At 44.1% G+C, this 18631-nt stretch overlaps 1 protein-coding gene across 2 annotated transcripts in view; it reads right to left on the bottom strand.

Moving 5' to 3' along the window:
• The window catches only part of LOC120994971 (putative helicase MOV-10), a 200747-nt gene that overhangs the window by 88223 nt on the left and 93893 nt on the right, over positions 1–18631 (bottom strand). For both annotated transcript variants that reach the window (XM_040423883.1, XM_040423884.1), the window contains 2 exons: positions 17267–17412; positions 16961–17187 (listed from right to left, as the gene is read on the bottom strand). In XM_040423883.1, coding sequence (XP_040279817.1) covers positions 16961–17187; positions 17267–17412 — 373 coding nt within the window. The remainder of the gene's footprint in view (positions 1–16960; positions 17188–17266; positions 17413–18631) is intronic.

The following is an 18631-nucleotide window of genomic DNA, read 5'->3' as shown; positions in this document are numbered from 1 at the left end:
AATTGAACGATCATCTACTAAAAGGACCAGATCTTACAAAAACTCTGCCTGGAGTACTTTGTAGATTCATAAAGTATCCCATAGCAGTCATGTGTGACGTTGAAAAGATGGTCCACCGGGGGCGGAGCCTGAACGCGATAGATGGTGGAAGCTTGAGAGCTGAGCTCCCGCCACCAAGCCTCTTCTAAGCCTATTTACCTGCACACTAACGCATCGGTATGGTGAAAATACAGCCGAAGAACTCTCTGGACTACACGGCACCTTCCTCGGAGAGCTCGCATCAGAGCATGGAGAAGTTTGTGAGTCGTCAGTCCCAGCAGCAGACCGGGCGCGCTGCCAATATGGCGCCCCAGTTGAAAGAAGCGCCGCTTCCTCGCCCTGAATCTCCGGTCTCAGGCGCCACTGATGCAAGGGAACTCTTACACCCTGAGGTGAGCGATCCGGCAACCCTTACCAGGAGCTACCTGGACGAGGCTTTGTCTAGGGCTCTGGCCCCTATAGCTGCCGACCTGACGGTCATCAAGGCGGAGGTCCGCCATATTGGCGACAGAGTGGAGACCCTGGAACAAAATCAAGATGCACTGCTAACATTTAATGCTGCAGTTAGGGTCACTCTGGACACTCATCGCACGGCAATAAACAACTCCCTCTTGCTCCTAGAAGACCAGGAGAACAGGAGCCATAGGAAAAACCTGAGAATCAGGAACTTTTCAGAATCTGCAGATACTGAAGATTTATTTAAAGTCATGGGGTCCCTTTTTGAGCTTCTTCTCGGCTCTGACAGGGCTAATAGTGTGGTAGTGGAGAGAGTCCACAGAGCCCTGCGCGCGAAACCCTCACCCTCTGAAAACCCCAGAGACGTTATTTGCGGGCTGCTTAGCTTCAGAGATACTGAGGCTATATTACAGAAAGCCAGATCGATGGGAGAAATTCAGCTTTTGGGCTCAAAGGTCCAGATTTATCAGGACATTGCCTCCTCCACTCTGCAAAAGAGGCGGCAGTTAAAACCTCTCACGGATACGCTGCGCTCCTCTAAAATCACTTATCGCTGGCTATTTCCCTTTGGCCTCCTCATCACTCATGGGAATAAGCGTTTTACGATTCGCAAGCCAGAGGATCTCCGACAGATTTGGGTGCCACTTAACCTGGAGCCTATGGTCCTGTCCTCATGGTTGCCGATTCCACTAGAGCAGTGGTTCTCAACCTTTCTAAAGCCGTGACCCCTTAATACAGTTCCTCATGTTGTGGTGACCCCCAACCATTAAATTTTTTTCCTTGCTACGTCATAACTAATTTTGCTACTGTTATGATGACCCACCAAAAACACGCACAGACACCAATACACCAAATGTTAATTCAAATACACAAGTATTCATTCATAACCACAGAACTTTAGCATAAATACAAAATATTTGTAAACCAAATAAATAACTTTAAAATAAATAATAAACAACAAATACCCCCTAAAAAATAAATCAGTGGTGCGCACAGTACCCCTCAAATAAATAACTCAGTGGTGCTCACAGTACCCCCCCAAAAAAAAAAAATATAAATCAGTGGTGCTCAGGGTACCCCTCAAATAAATAACTCAGTGGTGCTGCAAGTCCCCCCCAAATAAATAAATCAGAAATGCTCAGGGTCCCCTAAATAAATAAATCAGCGGGGCTTCAGGTCTCCCCCAAATAAATAAATCAGCGGTGCTCAGGGTACCCCCAAATAAATAAATCAGTGGTGCATCAGGTTTCCCCCAAATAAATAAATCAATGGTGCTCAGGGTCCCCCAAATAAATAAATCAGCGGGGCTTCAGGTCTCCCCCAAATAAATAAATCAACGGTGCTCAGGGTACCCCCAAATAAATAAATCAGTGGTGCATCAGGTTTCCCCCAAATAAATAAATTAATGGTGCTCAGGGTCCCCCAAATAAATAAATCAGCGGGGCTTCAGGTCTCCCCCAAATAAATAAATCAGCGGTGCTCAGGGTACCCCCAAATAAATAAATCAGTGGTGCATCAGGTTTCCCCCAAATAAATAAATCAATGGTGCTCAGGGTCCCCCAAATAAATAAATCAGCGGTGCTTCAGGTCCCCCCCCAAATAAATAAATCAATGGTGCTCAGGGTCCCCCAAATAAATAAATCAGAAGTGCTCAGGGTCCCCCAAATAAATAAATCAGCGGTGCTTCATGTCCCCCCAAATAAATTAAGCCTTGCTCAGCCAAATAATTAAAATAAAATTAGCCAGGCTCCATTAAATCATTGGTGGCAGTGGTGCTCAGCGGCGGTGTCATTAACGAAAAAACTCGGACCTCAGCAGACAGGCGGCCCGACTTACCCGTCCAGACGTCAGGCTCCTTCAAGCACAGGCAGTGATAGGACATCACTTCCTGTGCGCGAGGATAAGGGGCCGCTGCCGTTGTGCGGGCGACCCACAATAGGAAGCCTCAGGCGACCCCCCGGAAAGGGCCAATCGACCCCCAAAGGGGTCGCGACCCCTAGGTTGAGAACTGCTGCACTAGAGGAAGATTTACCACCGCTGCAGATCCCGTCGAAATGGTCTACAGTTAAGAAGCAGAAGACCAGAAGAAACGGAGGCCCCTCAAGGATGGACGCTAACGATTGATTTAGCTCTAAGCCATCTTATGTTTTTCATTTTATTGAATGCGGTACCTAGCTGTGTCCGTTTTCACATACCTAATTTGACCGGCTGCTCTTGTTTTAAGTTAGTCTGATTCTAGCTGTGCTAGTTCCCCCCCCCTCTCCCCCTCTCCCCCTCTCCCTCCCTCCTTTCTTTCTCTTTCCTTATCTTCCACATACTCCTTGGCACCCTGCAGCTTCGGTCTTCTTTTTGTAGTCCACCAGGATCTACAAACTAAATGTTCTGGTATTTTGCTTGTTCACTATTTCAATGATGTTGTTGGTTCATTTGCCTTACTTTCTGTCACAGGCTTGGGTCACGAGGCTTGGGCAGATCAGGCTATTACATATGGTTGTTCTCCCCAACCCACATAATTGTGTGTATACTTGGTATGCGCATAAATGGGGCCTAAGTTCCAGTAGGTTCCTGTTGATTTTTGTTTGTATTTTATGTTGGATCATAGAGCAAACTTCAGACAGCCCGCGATCTAGTTTAAATATCACAAATGACTGACCTAAAACTTAATGTGACCACCTTCAATGTTAATGGAGGCAATAATCCTGTTAAGAGGAGCCGCATCTTCCAATTGCTGAGGGCGAATAGGACGCAGATAGCTATGCTGCAGGAGACTCATTTCAGGAATGGTCGGGTTCCCAGCCTGGCACGCTCCTCCTTTCAGCATTGGTATCATGCGTGTAATTCTTCTGCGGCTACTAGAGGGGTTAGCATCGGAATACATAAAAGTGTCCCCCTTTGTGTAACAGCGGAATTAGCAGACCCAGAAGGCAGATTTCTTCTTTTGAAGGGTACCTTAGGAGGCGTTGAAGTTACCCTATGCAACCTATATGCCCCCAATAACCATACTCCCAAATGGCTATCCAGGATTCTTCACAAGATTTCCATTTTTGCCTCAGGTCTATTAATAGTGGCAGGCGATTTGAATTTAGCGTTGAACCCCCTTTTGGACACCTCTACTAACAAATCTGCGGTCTCTGTTGGTGTACTGAAGGGGATTCTTAGCAAGCTCAGGAATATGGGTCTGTGTGATGTGTGGAGAACTATGAATGCCGATAAAAAAGATTCTCATCCCCATAAATCCTTCCAACGCCTGGATTACTTTTTTGTCTCTGACAGGTTACTGCCTCAGATCAGAAATGCTATAATTCATAATATCACTATCTCGGATCATGCTCCGGTGTCTTTTTCATTTATAGCCCCCGGGGTATCAGGGAGGGAGTGGGTTTGGTCCCTGAATCCTACACTTCTGAATTCTCAGGCGGACACTAACTCGTTTGAGGGGAAGCTGACAGACTATTTCTCTATTAATGCCCAAGCTGGGGTGGCTTCAGCTTCAGTATGGGAGGCCCATAAGGCTGTTGTGCGTGGAGAATTTATAGCATTAGGTTCATTTTTGAAGAAGAAGCGTGACAGTCGCCTAAATTCTCAACTTTTCGAGATCTCTTCTCTTGAACAGGCACACAAACGATCTATATCAGATACTGATTTGGAAGCTCTGACAGCTTTAAGAAAGGAGCTGAAAGACCTTTTGAATGTTAAGGCTGCAAAGGCTTATCTCAAAATCCGACACCGGCAATATGCTCATGGGAATAGAGGTAATAGATTACTGTCAGCCCAAATCAAACAGAGAAGTGATCAATCCTATATTGCCAAAATGTGCAATGATAGAAATGAGACAGTTGCAGACACCCCAGGTATAGCTAAGATTTTTACCTCCTACTATTCTGCCCCATATAATCTTCGTGGGAAGGAGTCTCCTAATACTATCCAGGACAGAAACACCCTTACCAATTCTTTCCTTTCCTCGCTCAATTTACCAAGATTGTCATTGGCAGACAGTGAATCCCTGACCTCCCCCACATCCCTTTCAGAGGTTCAGGAAATCCTCTCCTCCACCCCCTCGGGTAAAAGCCCTGGCCCCGACAGCCTTCCAATTACGTACTATAAGAAATTTTTTCGAATACTTGGCCCCCACCTGGTGTCTTATTTTAACTCTATGTTGGATGGCGCTCCCCCTGCTAGACAGGCTGTAGAGGCTCATATTGTGGTCCTTCCAAAACCTAATAAAGATCCAGTAATCCCTTCTAGTTACAGACCTATATCCCTTTTAAATGCCGACATAAAATTATGGGCCAAATTGTTAGCTTACAGAATAGCCCCCTTTTTAAAGTCTCTTATCTCCTCTGACCAGTCCGGCTTCGTGGGTGGGCGTGAGTGCAGGGACAGCGCATTTAGGGTTCAGATGCTAATCCAACATGCTCTGCGAACTAAGAGTAGTCTGGCTCTATTAAGTACCGATGCCGAAAAGGCCTTCAATAGAGTGGATTGGGGTTTTATGGAGGCTGCTCTCATCAGATTTGGTTTCCATCCTAAATTCGTAGGTGCTGTGCTGTCCCTGTACTCAGCTCCTCATGCCCGTGTAAGGGTTAATGGTGTTTTGTCCCCCTATTTTGACATCTCTAATGGCACTCGGCAGGGGTGCCCATTGTCCCCATCCCTCTTCATCCTCTGCCTAGAAACCCTTATTCAGAAAATTAAGCAGAGTAGCGTTATTAAGGGGGTTTAAAGTCGGCTCCACTAGTCATTCTGTGGCGGCCTTTGCAGATGACATGCTGCTTATAATGTCGGACCCGGTCACTGTTTTTCCAGAGGTTTTGAGATTGTTAGATGAATTTGGACATCTCTCTAATTTCAAAGTCAATTTAGCTAAATGTTCAGCCATGGGCATTAATCTCCCTAGGAAGACTTTGTCTGGCCTTTCAACCTCTTACCCCTTTCACTGGTCTACAACTCACATTAAATATTTAGGCGTCAATTTAACGCCCTCCCCTAGTCAGCTGTTCCATTCAAACTATTTGCCCCTATTGTCGGATATTAAAGCACAATTAGAGAACCTCAAAATTCCCTTTCTGTCCTGGATAGGTAGGAAAAACCTTTTGAAAACGTACGTCCTCCCTAAGCTATTGTACCTCTTCCAGACCCTTCCGATTTCCCTCCCTGCTTCCTACCTTTCTCAGATCCAGAAACTTTTTTCTACCTTCGTGTGGAAGAGATCGAAGCCGAGACTATCTTATAGCCGTTTGTCCCAGCCTATTACCAGAGGGGGGTTTGGCCTCCCAGACATCAGAAGTTATTATTCGGCCAATCTGATAAGACTTCATTCAGAAATTCTTAACCCTCATTCTCCCAAGCTAGGCTGCCAGATAGCTAATATTTCGTGGGAACCTGGGGAACTGATTAAACTCTGGGAGTCCTCGCCCTCTATGGTTGGGGGTGACAACCTAACGAGTCCCTCATTTGTTGGGATTTGTAAGGAATGGAAGAAATTTGCGTCTCTATTGTCGCTTCCAAAGGGACTTCCCCCTTTCACACCAATCCGCCTAATTCCATATCATCTGAATCCAGGTTATGTGGATGTTTTTAACATATGGTCTGGCCTTGGTAACGTTGCTGTAGGAGATGTGTTGAAGGGCGATAAAGTTCCGGACTTAGAGTCCTTGAAAATGTCTTTCAGGGCGTGCAATTGGTCTCACTTGCATTACTTACATTTCAAGAAAATTTGCGTAGCCTACTTAAACATCGCCTTCAAGGAGTACATTCCCTCCTGGTATGATGTCATTCTCCAATCCCCTAGCCCTAGAAGTAAACTACTCTCAAACATATATAACAAAACTCTAGACCTGGGGGATTCGGGAAGACCTCATTACATTACCCAGTGGGAATCTGAACTTAATATGCAATTCTCAGATGGAGATGTGAAGAGGATCCTGAGCCACTCTCATGGTTTCTCCCGCTGCATAGCCATACAAGAGAACGCGTTCAAGATAGTTACAAGGTGGTACCGCACACCAGATGTATTAAGCAGAATGTTCCCTGAGGTATCTGAGAATTGTTGGAGGTGTTTAACGGGTAAAGGTACAGCTTTGCATGTTTGGTGGTCCTGCCCGGGAATCCGCCCTTTTTGGGATGGAGTGGCTAGTGAAATAAGGAAAATATGCCCGGCCAGTACAACCCTAACACCCACAGCTGTTCTTCTAAACTTGTCTGATCTCAATTGCCCCCTTAGCAAACACTCCCTATTATCACACCTTATTTCAGCTGCGAAACTTTTTTAAAATGGCTTTCGGTTCAACCTCCTACGGTGCAGATGTAGAGGGAGAAAGTGCACGAGATCTGTAGATTTGAGGAGCTGTCTAGTTGGGAGGCGTTGTCACATGACAAGTATCTGACAATCTGGGCGAAGTGGTTGGGTAAATACTAGGAGTACTTGTTTTTAAAATCTCTAATCCTCTTAGGTTAACATGGTCACCCTTGTTCCCTTCTAAGTGTCTACATCAATGTCACATTTTTCATTTGTGGTATTTTATGTAATGCACTTCATATGCGCGCTATAATGTCGAGTTTTTCTATGTAATGCTCTGCTTTATGATCCTAGGACATGTTGTCCTTTATGTTTATGAGTGTATATTTTGATTTATTATGCTTAATAAAAAGAAATTTGAAAGAAAGAAAAGATGGTCCACCAGTTTCATGTGAAGAATGGAGATAGAGAATTACTGAGGTTTCTATGGTGGGAGGACGAAGATACAGATTCAGAGCCAGCAGAATACAAAATGAAAGTACACTTATTTGGAGCAGCATCATCTCCAGGTTGCGCCAATTATGGTATGAAGTACCTGGTCAATTAGAATGAAAAGGATTGCCCATCAGCAGCACATTTTCTGAAGAAAAACTTTTATGTAGATAATGGTCTCATAAGTCTAGAGTCTACAGAATCTGCAATCAAACTAGTGAAAGAAAGCCAAGAGTTATGCGCAAGAGGAAACCTGTGCCTTCATAAATTCATCTCAAACAACAAAAAGGTACTGGAATCCATCAGTGACTCTGAACGTGCATCAACAATGAAGAATGTAGATCTTAATTATGATCATCTCTCAGTTCAAAATGTACTTGGATTGGGATGGAATGTAGAGAATGACAAGTTCTTCTTTGAAGTATCTATTGAAGAGAAAGTTGCAACTAGACGTACCATTCTTTCCGCAGTGGCTTCTATAAATGATCCATTGGGATTCTTGGCCCCAGTAATCTTCAGAGCAAGAGAAATATTACAAGAATTATGCAGAAAGAAGTTAGTATGGGACCAAGTCCATACCTGAAAATTTGAGGCCAAGGTGGGAGAGTTGGAAAAGAGACTTGCAAAACTTGAGAGTGATAAAAGACACTTTAGAGTTGAGAACCTGATGGAAAATTCCTCAAATTCATGTTTAAGTCCTACCACTAAGAACATAGAATTGTAGGTAATTTTGGTTGGAGTGAAGCTGGCCAGCTAAGACCTGTCCTAGGTTGCTAATATAGCTTATATGTTTATACAGCTAGACCTGCCAATAACCTTAATACAGTTCCTATGTTTATATGTTAAAGACAAAAGCAAAGTTATTTACTGTGACTTCATGTTTTGGATGTCATATAACAGTTATATATTGTGTTCACAGAAGCAGAAAAGATTATATGCCTTTAAGATTCATTACAGTATATGAATGTAAGGTAAGCTCAATGACACAGCAGACACAACAGAAAACATAGAGTTAAACTGTTTTTACTGAGCAGGAGGTAAGACCAATCACAGCCAGCCTCTGTCACGGAAGGTTGAGGGAACTGAAGCAAACCAAACACCACAAAATTACACAAAACAACAGGCTAGGCCCCACAGCTAGGGAACAGGGAAGGGTCACCTCCTGACAATCCCTGAGCCTTTCCCTGACTGCTACCAACATGAATAAATCTCGATGGCACAAGTGTTCATGCACTTGAACCTATGCCCTGCTGCCACTGATATAAACCCTCACCTAAGGAGCAGGCGAAAAGACAACCGGTTCCTTGCACAAGATGAAGGAACCCGCGTCTACATAAGGCCTAGCCAGTACAAACAACAGAAGGGAAGGAAGGAGGACTTAACTGAAGACGAACTGGGAGCAGGAGATCCACAAAACACCAGCAGAAAACTCCAGGAGAAAATATAAACTGCAAAGGCTATAGTGAGAGGCAGGTATAAATAGCATCACTAACAAACTAATGAGCAGATCCTGTGAGGGGGTGGGATCCTGCCCAAAGCCACAACAAAGCAATCTGTCAGATAGATTCACGTACAGCAAGTCTGAGAGATCTTCTCAGATCACTCACAGGGCAGGGCGTGACAGCCTCACACTGAGCAGGAGTCTTGGCCAATCACAGCGAATCTTACACTCCCTGTGTGGGAAATTCCCCTGCTAGAATCATTATGCACCAGAGGAGAGGAGCTGAACAGACATTCACTCCACTAAGAGCTGTGTTCTATGGAAGCAAGAGGCCAAAATAGGTATTTAGAACAGTTATATAATTTCCTATTGTTAATGTAGTGATTAGAATTGTATACTGAACTAGTTATATGTATGTTTACTTACAGTTCCACCATACAAATTGCATACAAACTGTGAACTGCTCATACCAGATCATAAGCAATTGTATAGAGCAAACTGCAAACCAAGTTGAGCAAGTAGAACCATTGGTTAACCTCAGATATACCTGAGAGAGATCATAAAGTGCCTAAATAACTTAAAGTGAGAGTACAGATACTGAAGAGAGAAATATATCCATTTTATGTTGAATGACAAGATTGAACAGTTGAACCACCATCTTATGCATACCGCCATTTTGTGATACTTTATTCAACACGTGTTTTGTACATGGACTATCTGCTGCGGAGGCGGCAGTGTTATATATGAAGAAAAGTTTAAGTTAATAAAGAAGTTATTTTAAGCATTCGGTGTGCTCTTTAACCCCTTAAGGACTTAGGACGTACCGGTACGCCATATTTCCCGAGTCCTTAAGGACTCAGGACGTACCGGTACGTCCTAACTTTAAATTGCAATTGCGGCGCGGCGGGGGTTAATCGCAACAGGATGTCCGCTGAAATCATTCAGCGGGCATCCTGTCACAACGCCGGGGGGGTCATTTGACCCCCCCCCCCCGTATCGGTGAACGCAGAAAACTGCAGGTAAATTCAGACCCGCGGTTTGCTGCGTTTCCGGTCCATTCGGGTCTCCGGTGACCCGATGAACCAGAAAAAGACTGTGATCGGTGGTGTGATTACACACCACCAATCACAGTACGAACATTTGGGAGAGGCGGTGCTGTCCTCGGTGCTGAATGCTGCTGTTCAGGGTGCTGATTGGTGCAGGGAGAGAGGCGCGAGATTCAAACTTCCAGCGCTCCTCTCTCCTCTCCTCTTCCTGTTCAGCACCTGCACCGTGCAGCACAGTACTCACCAGGCTCCTGCGATCCCCCCAATGGCACCCATCACCCTCCTGCACCCATCACCCTCCAGTTAGGTTAGGGTCAGTGAGGGAGAGGCACCGTTAGGCAGGGATAGAAGGGAAAAGTTAGTTAGGAAAAAAAAAAAAAAAACTTTATCTGAATTTATTGTTTTCTAGCTTTCAGACCCTAGACCCCCCCGGCCACCAAATAAGCCCACCGGAGCCCCCTGCCAGTGAACTCAGCTGGTGTCCCCAGTGGATTTTGAGCCCGACATTCCAGATTTTGTTGGCAATCCAGGAATCCAGATTCCCACAGTGGGGTTTACTGAAATTGACTTTTATAGTTTTTTTTTCAGTGACCCATTTGTGAATCTAATGGTGGAGCAGACGAACCTGTATGCCCAACAGTTCGTTGCTCAGCACCCGGGCTCCTTTTTGGCTAGACCCGGTGGCTGGACGCCGGTCAGTGCAGCCGAGATGAGGACATTTTGGGACCTCGTGCTGCACATGGGTCTAGTGCAAAAACCCAGTGTCAGGCAATACTGGAGTGGGGATGTCCTCTACCAGACCCCACTCTACAGTATGGTCATGACATGGTTTGAGGCCATCCGGAAATGTCTGCATTATTCAGATAATGCAGCATGCCCCCCCCCCCCCCGAGGTGATCCTGCCCATGACAGTCTGTATAAGATACGGCCGGTCATCGATCACTTCGGGGCCAAATTTGCACAGGCCTACGTACCTGAAAGGGAGGTCGCGGTTGATGAGTCTCTCGTTGCATTCAAGGGGAGACTCAGTTTCCGCCAATACATTCCCACTAAGTGGGCGAGGTATGGTGTGAAAATGTACAAAATTTGTGAGAGTACCTCAGGGTACACTTACAAATTTCGTGTGTACGAGGGGCGAGATTCCCGTATTGAAGCCCCAGAATGTTTCCCCACTCTGGGTGTTAGCAGGAAACTCATGTGGGACCTTATGTACCCACTGCTAGATAAGGGTTACCACTTGTACGTGGATAACTTTTATACTAGCATTCCCTTGTTCAGGTCCCTTGCCGCCAGATCCACGTTCGCTTGTGGGACCGTGCGGAAAAATCAACGCGGTCTCCCTACCTACCCCCTCCAGGTACCTATCCCCAGGGGTGAGACCCGTGCCCTTACCAGTGGAAAGAGGGATGTTCTTATACTGTCCACAATCCACAGAAACAGCACCACCCCTGTCCCTGTGCGAGGTACCGCGGCAACGGTTCTCAAGCCCGATTGTATCGTCGACTACAATCGGTATATGGGAGGAGTTGATCTCTCTGATCAAGTCCTCAAGCCATACAGTCCTGATCAAAAGTTTAAGACCACTTAAAAAATTGTAAAAAATCATATTTAGCATGGCTGGATCTTAACAAGGTTCCAAGTAGAGCTTCAACATGCAACAAGAAGAAATGGGAGTGAGACAAAACATTTTTTGAGCATTCAATTTAATGAAAACAACGAAGAAACTGAAACAGACGGTTTTTCAGCTGATCAAAAGTTTAGGACCACATGCCTTTAAAAGGCCAAATCTGTGCAAAGATGTGGATTCATTGTCATTTTCTGTCAGGTAGTCACACGTTGTGATGGCAAAGGCAAAAAAACTTTCCCTTTTTGAACGTGGTCGGGTTGTTGAACTGCATAAGCAGGATCTCTCACAGTGCGTCATCGCTGCTGAGGTGGGATGCAGTAAGACAGTCATTTGGAATTTCTTAAATGATCCTGAGGGTTATGGAACAAAAAAGTCAAGTGGAAGACCCAAAAAAATGTCCTCAGCACTGAGCCGGAGGATCCAATTGGCTGTCCGTCAAGACACTGGACAATCCTCGACCCAAATTAAGGCCCTTACTGGTGCTGACTGCAGCCCCATAACCAACAGACCGCATCTGAGACTGTAGGGCTTCAAAAACAAAAAACATCTTCAAAGACCTAGTCTCCTTGAACGCCACAGAACTGCTCGTTTGGACTTTGCAAGAGAGCACCAAACATGGGACATTCAAAGGTGGAAGAAAGTTTTATTCTCTGATGAGAAAAAATGTAACCTTGATGGTCCTGATGGTTTCCAACATTACTGGCATGACAAGCAGATCCCACCTGAGATGTTTTCTACACGCCACAGTGGAGGGGGCGCCATAATGGTCTAGGGTGCTTTTTCCTTCAGTGGAACAATGGAGCTTCAGGAAGTGCAGGGGCGTCAAACGGCCGCTGGCTATGTTCAGATGTTGCAGAGAGCATTCCTCATGACGGAGGGCCCTCGTCTGTGTGGTAACGACTGGGTTTTTCAACAGGACAACGCTACAGTACACAATGCCCGCAGGACAAGGGACTTCTTTCAGGAGAATAACATCACTCTTTTGGCCCATCCTGCGTGTTCCCCTGATCTAAATCCAATTGAGAACCTTTGGGGATGGATGGATGGCAAGGGAAGTTTACAAAAATGGACAACAGTTCCAGGTAGTAGATGGCCTTCGTGCGGCCGTCTTCACCACTTGGAGAAATGTTCCCACTCACCTCATAGAAACGCTTGCATCAAGCATGCCGAAACAAATTTTGAAAGTGATAAACAATAACGGCGGAGCTACTCATTACTGAGTTCATGTTTGGAAGTTGGATTTCTGTTTTGGCGGGGTTTATTTTTTTTTTGGAGGTGTGGTCCTAAACTTTTGATCAGCTGAAAAACAGCCTGTTTCAGTTTATTCATTGTTTTCATTAAATTGAATGCTCAAAAAATGTTTTGTCTCACTCCCATTTCTTCTTGTTGCATGTTGAAGCTCTACTTGGAACCTTGTTAAGATTCAGCCATGCTAAATATGATTTTTTTGCCATTTTTCAAGTGGTCTTAAACTTTTGATCAGGACTGTATAAGGCCATGCACAAAACCCGGGCATGGTACAAAAAAGTTGCGGTCTACTTGGTACAGGTTGCCTTGTACAACTCTTTTGTACTATCCCGAAGCGCTGGCAGCACAGGGACATTCCTCCAATTCTATGAGGCAGTCCTCAAGGACCTGATCTTTTCAGACCGGGAAAGAGCAGGCCGGAGTACCTCGGGAACTGGAGGCGCCCGGATCGTCCCTGGCCAACATTTTCTAGGTGTGGTCCCCCATACTGGAAAGAAGGGATGAACCCCAAAAAAGTGCAGAGTGTGTCACAAGAGGGGGATACGGAAGGACACCACCACTCAATGTGACACTTGCCCCGATCATCCGGGCCTCTGCGTTATCGATTGCTTCAGGGAGTATCACACTTCCATTGAGTACTACTTTTTTATAATCCCCAACAGTCCCCTAGAGAACATAAAAACTATGGCTCTCAGACTTTGGAGACACGGAAACAATTTTTTTTCCTCAAAAAATATTAGTTTTAGTGCAGGCATCCTCAAACTCAGACGTTGTAAAACTATAACTCCCAGCATGCCCAGACAACCTACAGCCATCAGCAGGGCATGGTGGGAATGGTAGTTTTACAACATCTAGAGGGCCGCAGTTTGAGGATGCCTGCTTAGTGTTTCCAAAGTCTGAGAGCCATACATATTGGGCATCGCCACGTCCGTAAAAATCTTCTCTATAAAAATAACATTTAACCCACTAAATAGCGAATGTAGAAACAATTTTAGAATTTAAATTTATTGTTACCTTGCCTCAAAAAAGTGTAATATAGAGCAACCAAAAATCATATTTACCCTAAAATAGTCCCAAAACATCAACCACCTTATCCCATAGTTTCCTAGATGGGGTCACTTTTATGGAGTTTCTACTCTAGGGGTGCATCAGGGGGCTTGAAAGTGTACATGGTGTAAATAAACCAGTCCAGCAAAATCTGCCTTCCAAAAACCATATGGCGTTTCCCTTCTTCTATGTCCTGCCGTTTAGCCAAATAGTAGTTTACGCCACATATGGGTTGTTTCTGCAAACTACAGAATCAGGGCAACCCATATTGAGTTTTGTTTGGCTGTTAACCCATTTTGTCCAGTAATAAAGTAAGGGTTAAAATGGAAAATCTGGCGACAAATAGAAATTCCAAAATTGTTTCTCCATCTGCCATTAACTCTTGTGGAACATCTAAAGGGTTAACAAAGATTGTAAACCCAGTTTTGAATACCTTGAGGGGTGTACTTTCTTAGATGGAGTCACTTTTTTGGAATTTCTATTCTAGGGGTGCAACGGGGGACTTGAAATGGGACATGGTATAAATAAAACCAGTCCTGCAAAATCAGCCTTCCAAAGCCCATATGGCGTTCCCCTCCTTCTATGTCCTCCCATTTGGCCAAACAGTAGTTTACGACCACATATGGGGTGTTTTTGCAAACTACTGAATCAGGGCAACCCATATTGAGTTTTGTTTGGCAGTTAACCCTTACTTTATTACTGGAAAAAATTGGTTAAAATGGAAAATTTTCCAAAAATTTTTTATTCCAAAATTGTTTCTCCATCTGCCATTAACTCTTGTGGAACACCTAAAGGGTTAACAAAGTTTGTAAACCCAGCTTTGAATACCTTGAGGGGTGTACTTTCTTAGATGGAGTCACTTTTTTAGAATTTCTATTCTAGGGGTGCAACGGGGGGCTTGAAATGGGACATGGTATAAACAAAACCAGTCCTGCAAAATCTGCCTTCCAAAACCCATATGGCGTTCCCCTCCTTCTATGTCCTCCCGTTTGGCCAAACAGTAGTTTACGACCACATATGGGGTGTTTCTGCAAACTACAGAATCAGGGCAACCCATATTGAGTTTTGTTTGGCAGTTAACCCTTGCTTTGTTCCTGGAAAAAATTTATTATATTGGAAAATTTTCCCAAAAATTGAAATTCTTAAATTTTATGTCCATTTGCCATGAAGTCTTGTGGAAGACCTAAAGGGTTAACAAAGTTAGTAAAATCAGTTTTGAATACCTTGAGGGGTGTAGTTCCTAAAATGGGGTCATTTTTGGGTGGTTTCTATTACGTAAGCCTCACAAAGTGACTTCAGACCTGGACTAGTCCATAGAAAGTGGGATTTGGAAAATTTCTGAAAGATTTCAAAATTTGCTTCTAAACTTCTAAGCTATGTAAGATCCCCAAAAAATAAAATGACATTCCCAAAATGATACAAACATGAAGTAGACATATGGGGAATGTAAAGTCATCAACATTTTTGGGGGTGTTACTATGTATTACAGAAGTAGAGAAACTGAAACTTTGAAATTTGGTATTTTTTTTGTGCAAAAAAATTAACTTTTTTGACCCAATTTTAGCAGTGTCATGAAGTACAATATGTGACGAAAAAACAATTAGAACGGCCTGGGTAAGTCAAAGCGTTTTAAAGTTATCAGCACTTAAAGTGACACTGGTCAGATTTGCAAAAAATGGCCAAGTCCTTAAGGTGAAATAGGGCTGAGTCCTTAAGGGGTTAAGGGTCCATTCACACATCCGTGTGAAAACACGGACAGCGGCAATTTGCGTTCCGCACATTGCCGGCACTAATAGAATAGGACAAGAGTAGGACATGTTCTATTTTTTCGGGAACGGAATTGCGGACCCGTTAGTGCGGATCTGCATTTCCGGATACAGGCAGCACATCGTGCTGCCCCATAGAAATGAATAGGTCCGCAATTCCGTTCAAATGCGGAACGAAATTGCGGACGTGTGAATGGAGCCTAAACCTACTGTTTCCATAGAACAGCACTAGAGGAATTACAGAGTAATAGACAGTCTGGTTAGACTAAAAAGTCAGAGATATCAAAATTCTTCTAATGCCACAGTGCAAAAGGCACTTCATAGTGCTGCGCCTGCCACAGACAGGACCTCATCCGTTATCATCCGGTTTCAGACGGAATAACGGATCCGGTATTTAAATTTTCAAACATCAAAAGAACAAAAGACTTGCCGAACAAGGGGACATACCTTATGAAATACAGAAAATGATGCAGATAATCAACAAAGGCTATATTAGTAAGTGTCATATAGTCATCTTACAAACGCATTGATCAAAAGTAGCCAGAAAGTGGTCAATCCCTTTAACTTTTTTATTCATGGCTGTTGTGCACCTTCCAATGAAAAGAAAACTACAATAGCATGCAGTTTTGCCACAAACGTGTGTGTTTTAGCAACACAAGTTTTTGATTGTGTGCACCATTTTGCAGGTGTTCAACATATTTTACCTGTAAAAACCAAGGGGGTCATTTATGAACAGACATATGCCACTTTTGTGGTGTATATCTGGCTCAAATTCTGTCGCACGCCATGTTGTGGCAGAATCCGCGACTTACCCACTCACGTCAGGTCTAAGAAAAGGGGGAGTGGTGTAGGTGGGGAAGGGCTGTCTCATTCATAATTTTGTACGCTTGGTTTAAATATAAAAGACAGCAAGGAAGCAGTCTTACATTTACAATCGGCAGTGGATATACCGAAGAGCTGGCGCCAGGATTGGATTGGCCATAGATCTTAAGGGAAATTTCCCGGTGGGCTGATGCCCAGGGGGCTGCCTGGGCCCTCCTCATGGCTGGCCAGTGGACATTTTCAGGGATGTTTTTTGTGCTGCTGGCAGTATTTTGTGATGGACTGTGGTATTTGGCTCTGCCGGGGTGGTATAATGTGCCATCAATTTGGACCCAACTACAAAACAGAGCCACTTTTAGTATTTTTTCGAGGGCATCTTTAAGCTCCCAGTCTGCCCATGGCTGGCGCCTCTACATAACTTTGACGGATCCACTGTTAGCGCAGAGGCTTATTAAGACCAGTGCCTAAAACGCAGGTCTTACTAAATGTGCCCTCCAAATGCCCACTGTTTTATGCTCACCTATGGTGCCTGTATTACAGAAGAATTTTTTCCAAGAAAAAAAAAATAGCGCAAAAATTTGAGCCATACTGTTGTACAGTATGTGCCCATACGCTTCTGTGTGTGCCACTGCATTACAGGAAAATTCAGATTTTTAAGGGCCAGTTATTTAGGTGGGGAAAAATTCTGCTTGTATTATTTAATATTTGAGTGTATTTTGCTATTGAACTTTGCTTTACCTGGATTCAAAATTTTAGTATTGTCGACGGATATCTGAAGTGAAAACACCCGCATCTTACGCAGAAGTTTGTACTGGACAAATGTCACCGCTTCATCGGATGTATTCTCAAGAGAAACAGTCACAGTCTTAGGTTCATTGACTTGCAGGGGAAATCTTATCCGACCATCTGTGAGATCATAGCCTGACTTAATTACAATTCCATTCTTGCTTTGGATGAACTCCTGGCTGAAAATAAGGAAATCAGACACTCTGGAAAAGTTTATATTAGCAATCAAAGAGAATGTTTAGATGGTGTAGTAAGTACCGGTTTTCCTTCATCCACTGAATTATTCTTCGTGCTTCTGCTCTTGTATAGTTGTTCCCATCCTGACCAGGCTGAGTGGGTAATGGTACCTGGTCTTGTCGAATAGTTATATACTGATCAGCCAATCTTGATCTTCTCCTTACAACCTAAATAAAAACTGGTTACTGAATAATATGATTACCAAGATGTGTTTACTGTGTAATCTCAACTTTGAACCTTGTCACCTCTCCTGACAAGTGTTCTGGTAGCTACTTGTATTCCCCATGTAATAACAATTATATACTACAGAGGAGGGGTCAGATACCCCAAAACTCAGCTAGCCTGAATAATAATTTTATTTTTATTTTCACTTCACCACTTTAACTAGAGACTTATGGGGGGAGGGGGGTCATTTATTAAGACCAGCAATTTAGACACCGGTTTCAATATGTCCTATAGCTGGCAATGGAACAGCCGGAGTGATGTATAGGCACCCACCTCTACATAACTTTGGCGGATCCATCGCCACTTCTAAATGTAAGACAGCTTCCTAGCTTCCTACCTTTGCGCCGCAATGTGCGCTAGAAGTATGCCTAATATAGGTGTATTTCTTTCTGGTTAGTGAATCACCCCCTTATTTATTTTTTGGATATATAGTAAGATCAGTAGATGGCAGCAAAGGATAAGATGATAAAAGTCTACATTGGAGCTGCCTATCAGAGGAATACTAATAACCTATTTATTTTGCAAAGTTGGTAAATAGCTAATGTTTGGGCTGTTTTGGGCCCTTACAAGTGTGATAGCAAACTGAATATGCAGGTTTGACACTGCACTTAGCAAATGGCTTATTGCATCACACTCTCCCTGTGCAAGAGGAGGAGGTTCCTGGGGAAGCAGGAAGTAAGCAGACGGAGGCTGTGCTGGGTGCTGGAGACCAGGAGATCTCTGCTGAATCTGGAAGGGAATGGACTGGCTCAAGGAGGAGACTGGCGACAGCTCGAAGGGGAGGTTTGCAGCGATGACCCCAGGAGTGTCGTTTCTGTAGGATCCAGTTCTGGAGTGGACCAGGAATTAAGAAAAAGCACCAAGGACCTGATGAAGGAACTGTAAGTGCGGCTTTGGCGTGTCACATTGCACCACACTGTTGAAGTTGCATTTTGACATACAATAATGCTCCGAGTACAGTTACATTGCGGTGTACGGGCTGCAAGCTAATGCATAGCCCTAAGGGACTTATACGCTGACACCTTCCTATCTCACTGGCTGCTCATAGGGTGCTATAGGCTGTGAGATGGAGTAAGGATTAAAGTTACAAGAGATAGACATAATTTCCCTGTGGATTACATATAGTATTGCGCAATACTTAGGGTGCACCCCAATGAGGAA

The sequence above is a fragment of the Bufo bufo genome, chromosome 3 (genome assembly GCF_905171765.1).
Source record: "Bufo bufo chromosome 3, aBufBuf1.1, whole genome shotgun sequence".
Lineage (NCBI taxonomy): Eukaryota > Metazoa > Chordata > Amphibia > Anura > Bufonidae > Bufo > Bufo bufo.
This window is presented reverse-complemented; position numbering and strand designations above follow the sequence as displayed.